At 38.9% G+C, this 17,782-nt stretch overlaps 1 protein-coding gene across 1 annotated transcript in view; it reads right to left on the bottom strand.

The window, feature by feature from the left end:
- CD2AP (CD2 associated protein) overlaps positions 1–17,782 on the bottom strand; it is a 102,231-nt gene that overhangs the window by 72,831 nt on the left and 11,618 nt on the right. Inside the window, exon 2 of the mRNA XM_019667536.1 lies at positions 9,085–9,245. Coding sequence (XP_019523081.1) covers positions 9,085–9,245 — 161 coding nt within the window. The remainder of the gene's footprint in view (positions 1–9,084; positions 9,246–17,782) is intronic.

Here is a 17,782-nt window from a genome sequence, read left to right as displayed (position 1 = left end):
GGGCAATTAGAAAAGTTCTAGCTTATTTACCTATTTTAGTATTAACATTTGACTTAACAATACCTGGGATATTACAGACACTGGGGGCTTGGTGGGGGGTGGTGGGCAACCCTATATATTTTAGTGACTAAATTAACAATTTAGCTGATTTTCTTCTCCCGTTGCCCCTTTCCAAAATGGGTGGGCAATTCCTGAGTAAGAAAATAACAGGGTGAAATAAGGCATATACCTACATAATCTAATTCCAACAAACAACCCAAACAGGTGGGATTCCCCATTTTTACAGAGGAAGAAACCTATGTTCTAGAGTGAAGCATCCTCAGGAAGAACACACAGTAGGTACAAATGTAGGTATGGGGGGGATATGGAGTCAAATAGAGGTCTACACATCCTGACTCAAAAGGCCATGTTCCTTTCACAGTGTCATGCTATCTTCTTGAAGTAGCTCTAGAATGATAGATGGCAAACACAACCATCCATCATATTGAGTCTACCGTCCTCTAATTTCAGGTATCCTTCTCAAAGGGAATGTATTCCTTTTCTCCTCTGCACCCTTCTGTGATTTACTGCCAAATAACCTCAGAGATGCTATCCCAGATCACCCAATTTAAAATATCAGTGCCATTTTCCACCCTGCATTTACTTTTTTCTTTAAAAGCACTCATGACTATAAAAAAAATGTTGTCTTATTCATTTATTATTTTGACATGTCTGTTTTCCCCCCACCATTAGTATATACATTGATATAGAGAACTTGTCTGTATTACTCACCACTGTGTCCTTAGCAGCTATTACAATTCCTAGCACATACAACCTCAGTAAATATTTGAAGTGAACGCATGGCAATCTAAAATGACTAAAACAATTTAGAGGCACAGTATAGGAGAGAATATGCCCCAGTATGCTACAGATCTTACTAAAAAAACAGCTCAATAGAGAGTGCCTGGGGAATTTAGTTTCTTATAGATATTGAAGAGACCTAGTACCTAAATAAAATTGAAAATCCTGCTGTAACTGCTGCAAAAAAAGACATGTGGTTCATGAAAACTACACGCTTCTAAGAGAACTTACTGAGAAGTATCCCTTATTGGTGCTAAAGTTGATGTTAATCTTGTTTGTAATGGAGAAAACCATTCTTATTTTACTTATATTTAACACAACTCACTTGCTCAACTACAATAAATTCTGCATGAAGGCATGTACTCTTTCATTTTGTTATGCCACCATAGAGATTGTGATGTTGGTACTACAGTGTAAACAATCCTATTATGACTGATAACAGTGATCCTTCTAATTTCCTTAACTTGTATAACAAAACCTTGTTTTTCAGCAGAATTTCTAGGGAAGGAGGCAGAACATGAAAGAAACTCTGATTCCATTTTATATGAGCACTGCAAGCCCTGCTTCATTTTCTAAATATCTTATTATTTTTGCATTTTTCACATATTCCCATTCCACCTTTAGTGTCAGAAATGCCTTTATGTCAAATGCCTTTTTTAAAAATCTCTTATCTAGTTTTGAAAGGAAAAAAAGTTTGTTTCCATAAAATTGCAATTCGAGAAAGCAGTTTGATTTTTCTTTTTCCAGGGTTAATTCTAAAGTTATCAAGAGAGCTTTTAATTTTATAATTCTAATAACTTTCAACAATGCTGATGGTATTGGGAAATTTCAATAGATAAGATTCATATCACTTTGTCCCTAGATTCTCAAAAGTACATAATGTTACAAAATAATCACATTTTTCTATTAATCAGCACATGCTATTTATTACATTGCTCATCTAAAAACAGCCTGACATGGGCCGGCCGAGTGGCGCAATGGTTAAGAACTGGCTTGGGACGCCAGAGGGCCCCGGTTCGGATCCCACATATGAGGGCCAGTGACACTGCCCTCCACAGCTAAGATGCTGAACAACAGCTCAACCTGGAGCTGGGCTGCTGTGAGTCACCGGTGAAGGCGTAGGCTGCAGCCCCTGTGGCAGTGGGTTGCCATCCTACCGTATGTAGCCAGCAGCCAGCGTGAGCGGCCAGCAGCCGCAGTGAGCGGCCGTCCAGAAGCCGGCGACTGATCTGCCTCGCCTGGGAAGAGTGCAATGATGGTGCCAACTTGGGCCAGTGAAGCAACTTCCTCCACAACTAGACTGAAGAACAAAACGACAGCAACTTGTCTGTTCCCCCTCACCCAATTCCCCAGCACTGTTCCCATCCCCTCAATTCCCCAATACAAATCTTTAAAAAAAATAAAAAATAAAAAATAAAATAAAATAAATAAATAAATAAAAACAGGCTGACATTGGGGGTGGCCGGGTGGCTCAGTTGGTTAGGGCATGTGCTCTGAACAACAAGGTTGCAGGTTCAAGTCCCACATGGGCCAGTGAACTGTGCCCTCCGCAACTAGATTGAAGACAATGACTTGAGCTGAGGTGCCGCGAGCTGCCGGTGGGCAGCCGGATGGCTCAGTTGGTTAGAGCACGTGCTCTACAACAAGGTTGCCGGTTCGATTCCTGCATGGGATGGTGGGGTGTGTCCTCCCGCAACTAGACTGAAGGACAACAACTTGGCTTGGAGCTGATGGGTCCTGGAAAAAACGCACTGTTACCCAATAAAAATTTTAAAAAATAAAATAAAAATAGACTGACATGTGCCTATTATAGAACTATCTACCTATCATATCCTTGCCCACTATTACCAGTATGTCTTTAGGCAAGAATGACATATTCCCTATTGCACTTTCAAAAATGTCAGAATAAAGTGAGAAAAATGTATGTGAACATGCAAAGTATTAACACAAAAGGTATCACTAGCTTATTATCGATCTCTTCATTTCCATTCCTACTGCAACACTCTGATCTCCATTATTATACTTTATAGCCTCAACTCTCTCCTCTTAAAACCTCTCCTTCTCACTCAGTCTTCTCTCTCCTGTCACCAAAAGTCTGCGATCTATTATCTTTTTGTTTTTAGTATCTTAAATAATATTCAAAATACACTGTACCACTGGCTTTAATCCACACTTTTAGCCTTAAATCCTCCATCCCCCCATAGGAAAACTTTCATTCAGCCAAAGTAGTCTATCTAATTATTTTTATCACAAAACACCATTTGCCAGATAGACTACATGAGTATTCACCTATCTCCTATCTTTCAAGGACCAATTCAAGTGTTACTTTTAACTAACATCTTTTCTGAAAAATATTTTACCCAAAATCCTTGAACGCCCATCATCTTTACCACACATTTGACATTCAGTCATTTAAGGCATTACAATTTATCTGTCTGTTTTCATGCTGTGATCCCCACCTCCCAATAAAATAAAATGTGGGAAACACTCTTCTCACCACACCCCAGAAACACTTCAGTCAATTACTGAGCATTTGTTCATTGGAGTGTTTGTTTCATTTCTCAGTTACAAGGCAGCACCTCTAAAGGCAGAGTGCCAAATATCAACGACAACACTGATACTGAATCCCAAAGTTCACACCAACTAATAAATCAAACACTTGACTCTCTACATTAGTCCAAAACAATGAAGTTCAGAATGTAGAAAGATGATAAACTAGCACACGTCTTCTCAATTCTGACTTATTAAAACATTACAAAATCAAGGAGGGATGGGTAGACTATTTGATAACTTTTCTAGTGTTAAAAATTTAAGTAGTGCCCAAACCATATATATACAAAAAAGAAAGCAAGACTGATAGAGTATACTAAAAATCAAAACTTTAAAACTAATGAGCACATAGAAGAGCAATCTTTAAGCCTTTCCTGCTCCCAAGTTATACTTAGACAAGTCACTTATGAAGTGCTTAAAAAGTGCTTATGAAGGATAAACTACACATAAGCAGAAAGACAAAGGACTAGTATTCACAATATATTAAGAACTACAAATCAATGAGAAAATAAGCAAGAACTCAACAGAAAACAATAGAAATATCTGAATAAACTATACATAGGAACAGAAATCTAAAGGGCCAATAAATGTGAAAAGGTGACTAACTTCACTAGTAATCATGAAAATGAAACACTGAAACATGGGGATACTGTTGTAGATCTGTAAAATTAGGCACCCTGCCCACCCCCAAAATTCTGATGGTATCAAATGTTAATGAGAACGTGAGAAAGGTGCTTTTTATAATACCGGTAGGAGTTTAAATTCATATAATTATATAGCAAGAAATCTGAGTATTTAGTACAGGTGAATATGTGCATACCCTAGGATGCAGCAAATTTTCAGCTATGTACAATAACCCTATAAAAGGATATTCATTACAGCATTGTTTTTAATAGCTAAAAACTGGAAAACAGCCCTAACTTTTCAAAAAATGTGATAGAGACATATATGAGTACAATAGAACACTATACAACTGTTAAAAAATTAATTAGTGCTAAAGGAATTTCTACCATAACATTAGATGTGCATTCCCAACATCAGACATTCTGGAAACAAAGACACACACACACACACAAACACACACACACACTCTACCACTGATTATGTGAAAACTTCTAAATCAAACACTAAAAACACTAGTGATTATGTTAAAAGTAGGGTTTGGGGCAGACCACTCTAAACCTATGCAACTTTGGAACCTGAGCATTAAAAATGAAAATAAATAAACAATAATTGTAACCTCGGAACACTGACATAATTTAAGACTATCCAAGCAATCATGATGATGGATTCCTCAGGAGCTATTAAAAATGCTTAAAAATAATAAAGTGGAAATGTTGGCTTGTGGATGCTGAAACAGTGCAGACAGAAGTAGAGGAGGTGTGCACCAAAAGTTAAGAGCCCTACAATGCTAAGACTGTGTAACTTTGAGGAAAATTCCCAGGTACAGATGACCGCTTAAAAAGAAAAGTTTTCTTTAAGAGCCAAAAGAACTCCTGTCTATGCAAGCAGACAAGCTGAGAGCTTTTCCCTTTCTTGCTGAAATTATAACTCTACACTCTTTATCAGTTTCCCTTACCTAGAAAATAAACTAACACAGCTTTCCCATTGATCTGACATCATTCCTATACTTACCAATCACTTATGAGCTAACTAGTGTTATAAAACATGTTGTAGCAGAAGTGACTATATTATGTATCCACACTGAAATATCATGTTAATTATAAAAGTAACATAATAATGTAAATGACTAAATCACACGAAATATTATTTGTTTGTGCACAGGTAAATATGTATAAAACTATAAGAGAAGGGGCCCGCCAAGTGGCACGTTGTTTAAGAGTTGGCTTGGGACACCAGCTCTGAGCAGCAGGACCCCGGTTCGGATCTCACATGGGCCAGTGACTCTGTGCCCTCTACAGCTAAGATGGTGAACAACAGCTCGACCTGGAGCTGGGCTGCCGTGAGTCGTCAGCGACGGCATAGACTGCAGTGAAGCTGCAGCAGGCTGCCATAAGCAACCGTGAGTGGCTGGCAGCCATAGTGAGCGGCTGGCAGCCATCATGAGCTGCCAAGAGCCGCCGTGAGCAGCCATTCAGTGGCCAGTGGCCGATCTGCCTCACCTGGGAAGAGCGCAATGATAATACCAACATGGGCCAGTGAAGCAGCGTCCTCGACAACTAGACTGAAGAACAAAAGGACAGCAACTTGTCTGTTCCCCTTCCCTGATTCCCCAATGCTGTTCACCTCCCCCAATTCCCCAATAAAAAATGTTTAAAAAGAAAAACTGTATTAGAAGAACACATACAACTTCAGAATCCAGATTGCTGGAGGAGAGGGAAATAAAGGGGTAACAAAGAAATCAATTTCATCTGCAACGTACTCTTTATTATAAAGTGACACTGAAGCAAAAATAACAAAAACAATGATATCCTGTATATTAAGTTCATATATCTATAGTCCTTGTAAAATGTCTTTTAAATCATGTAACAATGAACTAACATTTGAAAGGGAAAGTGATATGGACAAGTCTATCACAAAACAAATATACAGTGTCTATAAAGTTTTTCCTAACAGGCTGCAAAAATGTTTTGACCTTTCTATCCACCTTCCAGCCCAATTTGAATATCACTGCTCTTCAGTATAGGTATCTGAAACAATAAGGACTTTTTTTTATAGGAATCCTTGTTCTACCACTCATTCCAGTCTCACATTTACAAAGAAACAAATGTACCTTAATGTCCCAATAAAAGGCTTATTTTCAACAGGACAGGGAATTATGAATGGCAACTTTCCCTTGAATCTTCAAATACACATCTGAAGTGTGAAAGCCAACTATTATTATTAACTAAACTACTGACTTTATACTAATATCCTTTTTCTTTTCCAGAATCGAATCCATGATACCACAATGCATTTGGTCCTCATGGCTCCTTAGTCTCTTCTAGTCAACATCTGTTTCTTAGTCTTTGCTAGTGTTTGATGACCTTGAAATTTGTGAAGAGCACTGGTCAGGTACTTTGTAGGATGTTCCTCAATTTAGGTTTGTCTGATCTTTTTTCTCCAGCTTAAACTGCAATTATAGGTTTTAGGGAAGAATAAATAGCACAGAGGTGAAGGGGATACACGTCATCAACATAATTTATAACTGATGCTGTCAGCCTTTATCATTTGGTTACGGTAGGATTTGCCAGCTTTCTCCATCATGAAGTTACTATTTTTTTATTCCATCTATTCTTTAGTCCAGGTTGAAGGGGGTCAGTGGGTGGAAAGCAGTACCTACAAATTTTTGGAATAATTCTGTAAAATTTATCCCTTCTCCCCCATTTATTTATTTACTCAACCATTTATTTATATTAACATCAATTCATGTATATTTATGTTCTGCTTTGGTAATAATCAAATACTAGGCTATTTTGTTGTTCAAATTGTTCCAGCTCTGAACACTGGAAGCTCTTTCAGGTTGGCTTTTATGTTGCTTTGACATGGGCCCATCACTTTGGTTTTTTTGAGCATTTCCTTACGTTCTGGCACTACTAGATGCTCTAGGGTCATCCTATATTTTACCTGCCCCAGCCCTACAATCAGTCATTTCTCCAAGAAGTCCTGCTTCCTTTTATTGGAGAATGATATTTAGAAACCAAGATCTGGGCACTGGGTGTCTTCTGGCATGTCAATGGTTCTAGGCCCTCTCAGCAGAAAGCGCTGAGAAATACATGTATGTACAAACCCAAGTATAAACACACACATGTAAATTATTCTGTAAGTATCTATATATATTTTAAACTAAACACGAGTTCATACTGATGTTTCCAACTCTAATCCAGTACCCTGGTTAATTGTTAACCCCAGATTGAACTTCCCTCTAATACCTAGCATACTCAAACTGAATCCTCTATTACCAGGCAATTCATTAAACTCAAGTTCCAGTATTAGTTGTACTGAAACATGAAAGTAAAATATATTTCAAAATGGAGTCCCATGATAGGTCCTACCTCCACTACTGGAACTATACACCAGCACACAATTAGAACTATATAAAAACTTTGCAACTTTTTAACTTTTTTTTTAACCAGTGTTCTATTATTTCAATATAACACAGCTGACCCTTAAACAACATGCATTTGAACTAGGAAGGTCCATTTACATTTTTTTCAATAAATATTGTAAATTTATTGTCTTATGATTTTCATAACATTTTTTCTCTAGCTTACTCTGTTCTAAGAATATAGTATATAGTACATTAACATACAAAATATGTTTTAATCGGCTATGTTATCAGTAAGGCTTCTAGTCAACAGCAGACTATTAGTAGTTACGTTTTTGGGAAATCAAGTTATACTAAAATTTCAACTGCTGGGGGGGGGAGGGGGCAGGAGTCAAAGTCTCTAATCCCCGTGTTGTTTAATGGTCAACTGTATTTTCTCTGAAGAACAACTTTCCATTAAAAAAGAGAAAGATGAGAAGCCAGTGTCATGGCTTACTATATATACACCATCAATATAACATTCTAAATTGAAGAAAATAGAGAAATGATGTGACTTGCCCTAAATCACACTGCCAGCAAAGGGCAAAGCTAGAACTTAACGATTTAAATCCAGTTATTCTATTCCAATTTCCATAGTATCTGCATTACACTCCCTTTTAGGTTATAAAGAAGTCAATTTATAAAACAAAAAATGAAAACAAAAGTAACCTTCCCCCATAAATTCAACTGCCTACTACAACTTCCTCAGTTGTTTCAAGAAATAAAATGGAGTTAGGTAAAGTATAGCTAATTTACCTTCTCTAAAATCAATTAAAAGAACAAAGTATGTGTTCATACTTAGAGGTAAAACCACAACTAAAAGAAACACAAATTTATTCAGGGAACAAATATTTACTAAATAACCACATTGTGTGGGCATTCTCACAACAACTGTGCAATCTGAATAAACAAATGAGACACACTCTAACCTTCCCAGAAGAACTCAGCATCTAATGAGGGATATGGTTGGGTGTAAGAAAACTAATATAGAAAACAAGACAATTATAAGTAAAGTATAAATATAGATATTCTGTACTTTGTTTTCCCTTCTCTAAACTATTACGAACTTTATCAGTGTACAACAGACTTAAAAATCTTGATTGTTTTCTGACAGAAGTGACAAGAATATTTACTAAAAAAGGAAAGTTTGGCAGTAGTTGAAAAGTAACTGTTTCTTTGATAGACTAACTGCTGCAATGCTAACGTGAGGAGATACAATAAGACTTGAGGAAAGAGGCAGCAATCCTTGGTTTCAGTTCAGACTTATGTCTGCTTACCTAGAAAACATTGAGTAAACCCTTTAACCTTAGTCTATATGTCACCATAATTGAAATAAGCTATCATCTGCTCTACTTACTTCACAAGACTTTTGTAGGCTCAAATGAGAATGTACACAGCAAAACTCTATAAATTACTATTTAATGAGATACGTAAACAGGTAGATACATACATATACACAAACACACACAGAGTGTTATTACCCACCAGGACACCAAGCAACAATGATATCCATTACAGGGGTACTTGGACCTCTAGTTTTTAAAATTCTGCAGAATAAAAATTTATCTAAAACATTTTAGCTTTAAATACACACACACACACATTTCTTAATGCTAGAGATTAAATCTTTTGAAGCAACAGCTAGAAATTTAACTAAGAATACTTACCTTAACAAAATTATCAGGAAACATTCCTCTTCTCCCATTTAATTCTCCTTCTAGCCATCCTTCCTCCTGTAGTTTTTTCACATTCTTGATGATTTCCCCAACTCGAATAGTTAACTCATCATCGTGTACAGCATCATAGTCATACTCCACAATATAGTCAACTACAAAAAGAAAAAAAACCTGAATGTCCAGAACTTAATTCCTGAAATACTATTAACCGTATTGCTAAATTTAAAACTAAGGAACCTGTTTAGCAACAATAATATAAAGATTTCATTAAGGCTTACCTCAATGATTTTAAATATTTGGCTATATCAGCAAATTTCTTGATTGCCTTACTATATAAAAGCACAGTACCAGTTTTAAGTAGAAGCCCAATAATGTATAATTCATGTCATCAGTTGTTCTTATAGTAAGATGTATACCCTTTGTTACAAACTCTAAATTAATCCCCATGATTCCCCTCCCCCCATCTCTTGATATTCACGTCCTTATGTAATTCCCTCTCTTTGATTGTGGATATGACCTACAACTGACTTCTAACCAAGAGAACATGACAAACATAATGGATTCTATGTGACAACATAAGATTGTAATTGTCCATCTTGCTAGGAAACTCATTTTGCTGGCTTTGAAGACGCTGCTGTTTATGTTGTGAGCTGGCCTATAAAGAGGGCCACATGCAAGCAACTAAGGGAGGTCTAGAGCTGACAGCAAGCCAAACGCTGAGGCCCACAGTCCAAGAGCCCACAGGGAACAGAATGATGCTGACAACCATGTGAGCTTGGAAGCACATCCTCCCCTAGTTGAAAACCCAGCCCTGGTCAACACTGATTGCAGCCTTGCAGGGGACTCACTTAGCCAGACCTAGACTGACTACTGAATCACAAAATCAGTGAGATAAAAAGTGCATATTGTTTTAAACTGCTAAGTTTGTGGCAATATTATAACAGAACAATAGAAAGTGAATACACCGTGGGCCGGCCAAATGGCGCGTTGACTAATATTTGGCTTGGGACAACAGCTCTGAGCAGCAGGGCCCCGGTTTGGATTCCACATGAGGGCCAGTGACGCTGTGCCCTCTACAGCTAAAATGGTGAACAACAGCTCGGCCTGGAGCTGGGCTGCCATGAGTCGCCAGCGACGACGTAGGCTGGAGTGGAGCTGCAGTGGAGTGGAGCTGCAGTGGGCTCCCGTAGATACCGTTAGCGGCTGGCAGCCAGCATGAGCTGCCAACAGCCGCCGTGAGCGGCCATCCAGTAACCAGCGACCGATCTGCATCACTCGGGAAGAGCACAATGATAATACCAACATGAGGCGGTGAAGCGATGTCCTCCGCAACTAGACTGAAGAACAAAAGGACAGCAACTTGTCTGTTTCCCTTCCCCAATGCTGTTCCCCTCCCCCAATTCACCAATAAAATCTTAAAAAAAAAAAAAGTGAATACACCCTAAAGTGAAGGTTAATAAGGATCTATTTCACTTCCTTTAAGTGTAGGATTTTACATTTCAGGATATGATATATGCATGCCATTAATATTTTATAGGGCTCAATAAAAAAACAGCAGTAACAGATTTCTTCTTCAGATGGCAGACTAGCCATACCTCCATTCACCTTTCCTTCTCCTACAAAAATAAGAAAAAAGAACACACACACACACACACACACACACACACACACACACACACACACACACAAAACAATAGTTGGGGAAACTAGTATAGCTACTATGGATGAGCACTCATTTCTTAGAGAAATTACTACTTATTTCCAGAATGTACAGGTCTCCAGAGCCATGGGCAGCTCCACACCTGCTAAATCTATTATAAAATAAAACTCTTAAGTCCTACCCACATAAACAGTTCCTAATCAGCTTATTTATTATTTATTGATAAATATGAACAGACAATAGTTAATCATCAAAGACCATGATAAACTGAAAAATTACTCCTGGGTGAAACATACATCCACCTCCACTCACTCCCCAACCTTCCAGAACAATTTAGTCCTAAAGCTATTAGGTATGGGGGGGGGGGGGTGTTAAAGGCAGAGGGAGGAGCCTGGTGTGAGAAGCCAGGGCCAAGAAAAGTAAAGGTATCCAAAGCTGGGGGTGGGAGTGAGGCTATCAGGGCCACAGGAAGGTAAGGAGGGCATTCGCTTCCCTAGTGCAGTACATCAGAACATTTAAGGCAAGGTGAGGGGGACATTAATACAGAGGCGATCTGACATGGTATGTCAGAGCCCAAGCACAGCAGAGAGGGCATCCAAGCTGAGGGGTAGCTTGGTGGGAAATATCAAAGGCCGAATGGTATTGGGAAGATAGGGGCAGATTTCCATGCAGTTGTGTGGGAGGGTGAAGGCAACCCGGAATGGGGACTCACAGCCCAAGCAGTAGAAGAGGTGTCCGTGCAAGGGTGGGGAATGACAGCAGAGAGAGAAGATTGGCTACATGCTGGGGGATTGATCAAATAAGTAAATATATTAAGGATAATGGAAGCCAAGTTTCTCTATGTCAGAGACAAGGGTTATAAATAAAAAGGGGGAAAAGCTAAGTTCAATCCTGTAATAATAAATGAGAATGAGAAGCACCATCATGAACTTACATTTTCAATACACACACACACACACACACACACACACACACACACACACACACACACTCCCCCTAAGCTCTGTCCACTGAGAGGGCCTGAAACCAGCCCAATGGCAATGAGCAAAACTAATGAGTCTTACAAATACCACTTTCTACTAAAGGAACAACCAAGAATCCTTGGGAAGACAGGCAATTCCAGGGCTAAGGCAGGAAAAGTACAAGATAAGCCTGGAATGTAGTATTGTGCCAGAAAGCAAGGAAGTTCTCAAAAAAAGATGATGTGATGCCAAAGGACACAAAGAAGTGATTATCAAAAAGGCTCCTCTTGGGTCGGCCAAGAGGCGCGTTGGTTAACAGCTGGCTTAGGACACCAGCTCTGAGCAGCAGGGCCCTGGTTCGGATCCCACATGAGGGCCAATGACGCTGTGCCCTCTACAGCTAAGATGGTGAACAACAGCTCGACCTGGAGCTGGGCTGCCATGAGTCCCAGGCGACGGCGTAGGTAGCAGCCCCTGCTGCAGTGGACTGCCGTGAGCCACCATGAGCAACCGTCCAATGGCAAGCAACCCATCTGCCTCAGCCGGGAAGAGCGCAATGATCACAATACTAACATGGGCAGTGAAACAACATCCTCCACAGTTAGACTGAAGATCAAAAGGACAGCAATTTGTCTGTTCCCCTTCCCCGATTCCCCAACTCTGTTCACCTCCCCCAATTCCCCCAATAAAATCTTAAAAAAAAAAACAACTCATCTTGCAAAACTGAAATACAGCTGAATATTGTACATAGTGAGAATGCAAACTTGAAAAAGAACCACACAGGTGTTAGAGGATACCTGTACAATAGAAGTACAGTGGAGGTGAATACCTGTTAGAGAATTCTCTAACTGAGAAAGACAATAACCAAAATTAGGAACTCAATGGATGAGTTTTAAAGTATATTGGTTACAAACGCAGAAAACTAGCTAAAAGAAAAACAGGTAAACAAAAACTAACCAAAGTGAAGTGCAGAGAGATAAAAATATGGAAAATATAACAGAGATGTAAGAGACATAGAAGATATAGTAATACAGTCTCACATGTTTATTGGAATCCCAGAAAAAGAACATAAAAAGTAAATATCTGAAAAGTTAATAGCTATGAATTCACCAAACTGATAAAAGACATCAATCCATGGAGTCACGAAGTCTAAGTAATTCCAAACAGCACAAAAAGAAATTGCAAACTCAAAATAGTAAAAAAAAAAAAAAAAAAAAAAAAAAAAAAAAAAAAATTTTTTTACAAGAAGGCAAATAAAAAAAAGACAGGTTACAGAACAAGCAACACTTATCTGGCCAGCTGACTTCTCAACAGCAACAATGGGAGCCTGAATGCACCCATTAGTCTCTTCAATGTGCAGAAAGAAATTAACTGCAAATCATACACTGTCAGAGAAAGTACCCTTAAAAACAAGAGAGTGAGCTGCCATGAACGGCCATCCAATGGCCGGCAACCAATCAGCCTCACCCGGGAAGAGCGCAATGATCACAATACCAACATGGGCCAGTGAAGCAACGTCCTCCACAACTAGACTGAAGAACAAAAGTACAGCAACTTGTCTGTTCCCCTTCCCCGATTCTGCAACGCTGTTCCCTCCCCCCCAGTTCCCCAATAAAATCTTAAAAAAAAAAAAGAAAAAATAATTAACAATTCTGAGAAGCAGAAACTGAGAGAAATTAAAAGGAACTCTAAAGGATGATCTCTGAGCAAAGGAAAGGAAAAAGATCCAATGTGAAAAGTGTCAGAGGTGGGGAAAGGAACAAAAAAAAGCAAAAGTAGTGGTAAGTAGACAGATATACAAACACTGAGTAAAATAATAACAAAAATTAATTCAAAATGGATTAAGGCTTGAATGTAAAACCTGAAACCATAAAACACTAGAAGAAAACATAGGCAGTAAGCTACTTGAGATCAGTCTTGGCAGATATTTTGAATTTGACATCAAAAACAAAGCAACAAAAGCAAAACAACAACAAATGGGACTACATCACACTAAAAAGCTTCACAGCAAAGGAAACCATCGACAAAACGAAAAGGCAACCTACCAAATGGGAGGAAATATTTGCAATTCATATATATGATAAGAGGTAATATCCAAAATATATAAAGAACTCAACACAATAGAAAAAAAAAATCCAATTTAAAAAATGGGCAGAGGTCCTGAACTGACATTTTCCCAAAGACATACAGATGGCAAATAGATACATGGAAAGGTACTCAACATGATTAATCAACAGGAAAATTCAAATCAACAGGAAAACACAATGACATATTACCTCACATCTGTTTAGAACTATTATTAAAAAGACAAGCAATAACAAATGTTGACAAGGATGCGGAGACAAGGGAACCCTTGTTACTGCTGGTGGTAATGTGAATTGGTACAGCTACTATGGAAGACAGTACAGAGGTTCCTCAAAAACTTAAAAGTAGAACTACCATATGATCGAACAATTCCACTTCTATTTATCCAAAGAAAACAAAAACACTAACTTGAAAAGATAAATGCACGCCCATGTTCAATGCAGCATTATTTACAATAGCAAGATATGGAAACAACCTAAGTGTCCATCAATGAATGAACAGATAAAGAAAATGTGGTATATATACAATGAAATATTATTCATCCATAAAATAAAAAAAGGCAATCTTGCCATCCGTGTCAATATGGATGGATCCTGAAGGCATTATGCTAAGTGAAATAAGTCAGACAGTGAACGACAAATACCCAAATACCGTAACATCTCAGTTATATGTGTAATCTAAAAAAACAAAACAAAACAAACAAAAAAAAATGCAAGCTCATATAGTGAACAGATTGGTGGTTGCTAGAAGTACAGTGAAGATGAAGATGGTCGAAAAGCACAAAACTTCAATTATAAAATAATTAAGTCCTGGGGATGTAATATACAACATGGTGACCACGAGGTCAGACAATTAAGTTCACAAACTCATCCTAGAAAAAGTGCTACTACCTCATTGCTGACTATCACTACAGTCACCTTTGAAGTACTCCCCTTGGGAAGCTATGCACCGACTCCAGCGCTTAGTCCACCCTTCAAAGCAATTCTGGAACTCTACCTGGAATGGCCATCAGCGCTGTCATCGTGTTACCCTTGATGTCCTGAATGTCATCAAAATGTCTTCCTTTCAATACTTCCTTTATCTTTGGGTAAAGAAAGTCATCGGGGGCCAGATCAGGCGAGTAGGGAGGGTGTTCCAATAGTTATTTGTTTTCTGGCTAAAAACCCCCTCACAGGCAGTGCCATGTGAGCTGGTGCATGATGCAAGAGCCATGAATTGTTGGTGAAAAGTTCAGGTCATCTAACTTTTTCAAGCAGCCTTTTCAGCACTTCCAAGTAGTAAATTTGGTTACTGTTTGTCCAGTTGGTACAAATTCATAATAATCCTTTTGATATCTAAAAAGGTTAGCAACATTGTTGCAACAAGTTTGTGAACTTAATTATCAGACCTCATATAGTTAATATTGTATTACATATTTGAAAGTTGCTAAGAGACTAAATCATAAAAATTCTCATTACAAGAAAAAATTTTATAACTATATGGTAACAAATGTTAACTACACTTCTGCGGTGATCATTTTGCAATATATGCAAATATTGAATCATGTTATACAAGTGAAAATAACATAATGCTGTATGACAAATATACGTCAATTTAAAAAAACCTAAATAATAATTATAATATGAAGGAAATTAAAAATATACAAAGATTAAAATAACAGCAGCATTATAAAAGTCAGGAGTTAAAAAGTATTCTAAGATCTCTGCATGGTAATAGAAGAAGAATAAAGGTATCAATTAATGTTAGATTTTCAAAAGTTAAGAATACATGTGGTGGGCCAGCCAAGTGGCTCAGCTGATTAAGAGTTAGCTTACGATGTGAGCTCTGAACAACAGGGCCACCTGTTCGATTCCCACATGGTCCAGTGACGCTACGCCCGAGCTGAGCTGCAGCTGAGTTGCCAACAGGTGGCAGGATGGCTCAGCTAGTTAGAGCGTGTGCTCCTAACAACAAGACTGTCTGTTCGATGGTGGGCTACGACCGCCAGCAACTGAACTCAGCACCTTGAGCTGAGCAGCTGCCCAGATGGCTCAGTGGACAGAGTGTGTGCTCTTAACAACAAGGCTGCTGGTTCAACTCCCACATGGGATGGTGGCTACGCCCACCCGCAACTAAGATTGTAGCACAGCACCTTGAGCTTGGAGGCCACGAGCTGCCGATGGGCAGCCAGATGGCGACTGGCGCCCTCCACAACTAAGACTGAAGAACAACTTGGCTGGTTCCCCTCCCCAACTCCCCAACACTGTTCCCGTCCCCCAATTCCCCAATTAAAAAAAAAAAAGAGTACATGTGGTAATCACTAAAATAGAAAGAGTATAAAATGTCAAACAAAAAAATAAATACTTGACGTACAACTTCAGCTCCAACATGTAAAAAGCTTGGAAGTCGTCACTCCCACCCTTATAACAAGAAAAAAGCTAAACAAACAATATCAATGACTTTCCTGGGACTCATCAGAGAATTGAGGAAGCAAGGCAAACCACCACTTCAAGATGGGGTGAGAGATATATTCAGAGTTAGTCACAGCCAAGATCTACTAGATCACTTCTAGTATAAATCACGGGTAGGAGCACTATTACTTTCCTAGGGCAGTCACAACAAACTATCACAAGCTAGGGGACTTAAAACATTATTCTCTCGGGCTGGCCGAGTGGCTCAGTCGGTTAAGAGCTCGCTCAAGAGTGCGAGCTCTGAGCAACAGGGTCGCCAGTTCGATTCCCAAGCCAAGCTGAGCTGCCGCTGAGCTGCCAACCAGGGGCAGGATAGCTCGGCTAATTAATTAATAAACAAACAAACAAACATTATTCTCTCATAATTACAGCTCTGGGGTCCAAAGCACGAAATCAAGGTATCATCAGGGTTGGAGCTTTCTGAACACCATGGAAGAACTGCTCTATACTTTTATCTTGGCTTCTGCATTCCTTGCCTTATATTCCAACTTCTGCCTCCATCTGCACATGGCTTCCCTTTCTGTATTTCTCTCTGGAATCTCCTTATTCTTAATAAGGGCAGCAGACACTGGATTTATGGCCAATCCTAAACATAGGATATCGTGTTAAGATCCTGAGTTATCTGCAAAAACTCTATTTCCAAATGATGTCACACGCATACTTAACCAGGGCTTAGGACTTGGACATACTGTTTTAGGGACAAAAAGTCAATCTACCACAAACATTTAAATGGTAATTTTGATGAATTGCTGGAGGCTGAGTGTGGAATACCACAAGTAGGAAACTTCTGAGAACTGTAGTCTTCGTAGAGCCCAACACTGTTTTGTGGGTTTTACTTCTAGGAATCCCACCAGGTTCTCACAGTGAAGACCCCATAAGATCTCTTTGTAGTTTCCGGCAAGGGGGAAGGGAAAAGTAATCACTGTGAAAAGAACTAGGAACCAGAGTATTCTCCATAACAAAGACCTCCTCTCCAAGGAAAAGGCTTCACCGGGGCCTTATCCCACCTGCCTCCTGTGGGGGATGGAAGGAGCCAAGAAAGACATGTAAAAGTCACAGTCCCAGAACACAGACCCATTAAAAATTTGAGATTTAGAACTAAAATTACAGGATGCTTCCCTTCCCATACACCTTTCCACCATACCAATGGGGCTCCAATGTAATAAGAGTTAATTACTGCTGAAAAAGTTGCACAATGCAGGTACATGTAAATTCAGAACTAATTTATATTAAGTCAATGGTTCTCAACCAATATAATTTTGCCCCACAGGGGACACTTATTTGGTAATGTCTGGAGACTGGCATCTAGTGGGTAAAGGCTAGGGATGCTGCTAAGCATTCATCAATGCACAGGACAGTGCCCCACAACAAACAATCTGGACCAAAAGGTCAGTACGATATTTCCAAGGTTGAAAAACACTATAAAAGGGGAACGTGCTACATATGTATTTTCATCTCACACCTGAGATATGGTGATATCTCTTAACTCTAATTGAGTAAACTCTTAACAAACACACACGGAGGGGAAGAGA

Source organism: Hipposideros armiger, unplaced genomic scaffold (assembly GCF_001890085.2).
Source record: "Hipposideros armiger isolate ML-2016 unplaced genomic scaffold, ASM189008v1 scaffold_499, whole genome shotgun sequence".
NCBI lineage: Eukaryota > Metazoa > Chordata > Mammalia > Chiroptera > Hipposideridae > Hipposideros > Hipposideros armiger.
This window is presented reverse-complemented; position numbering and strand designations above follow the sequence as displayed.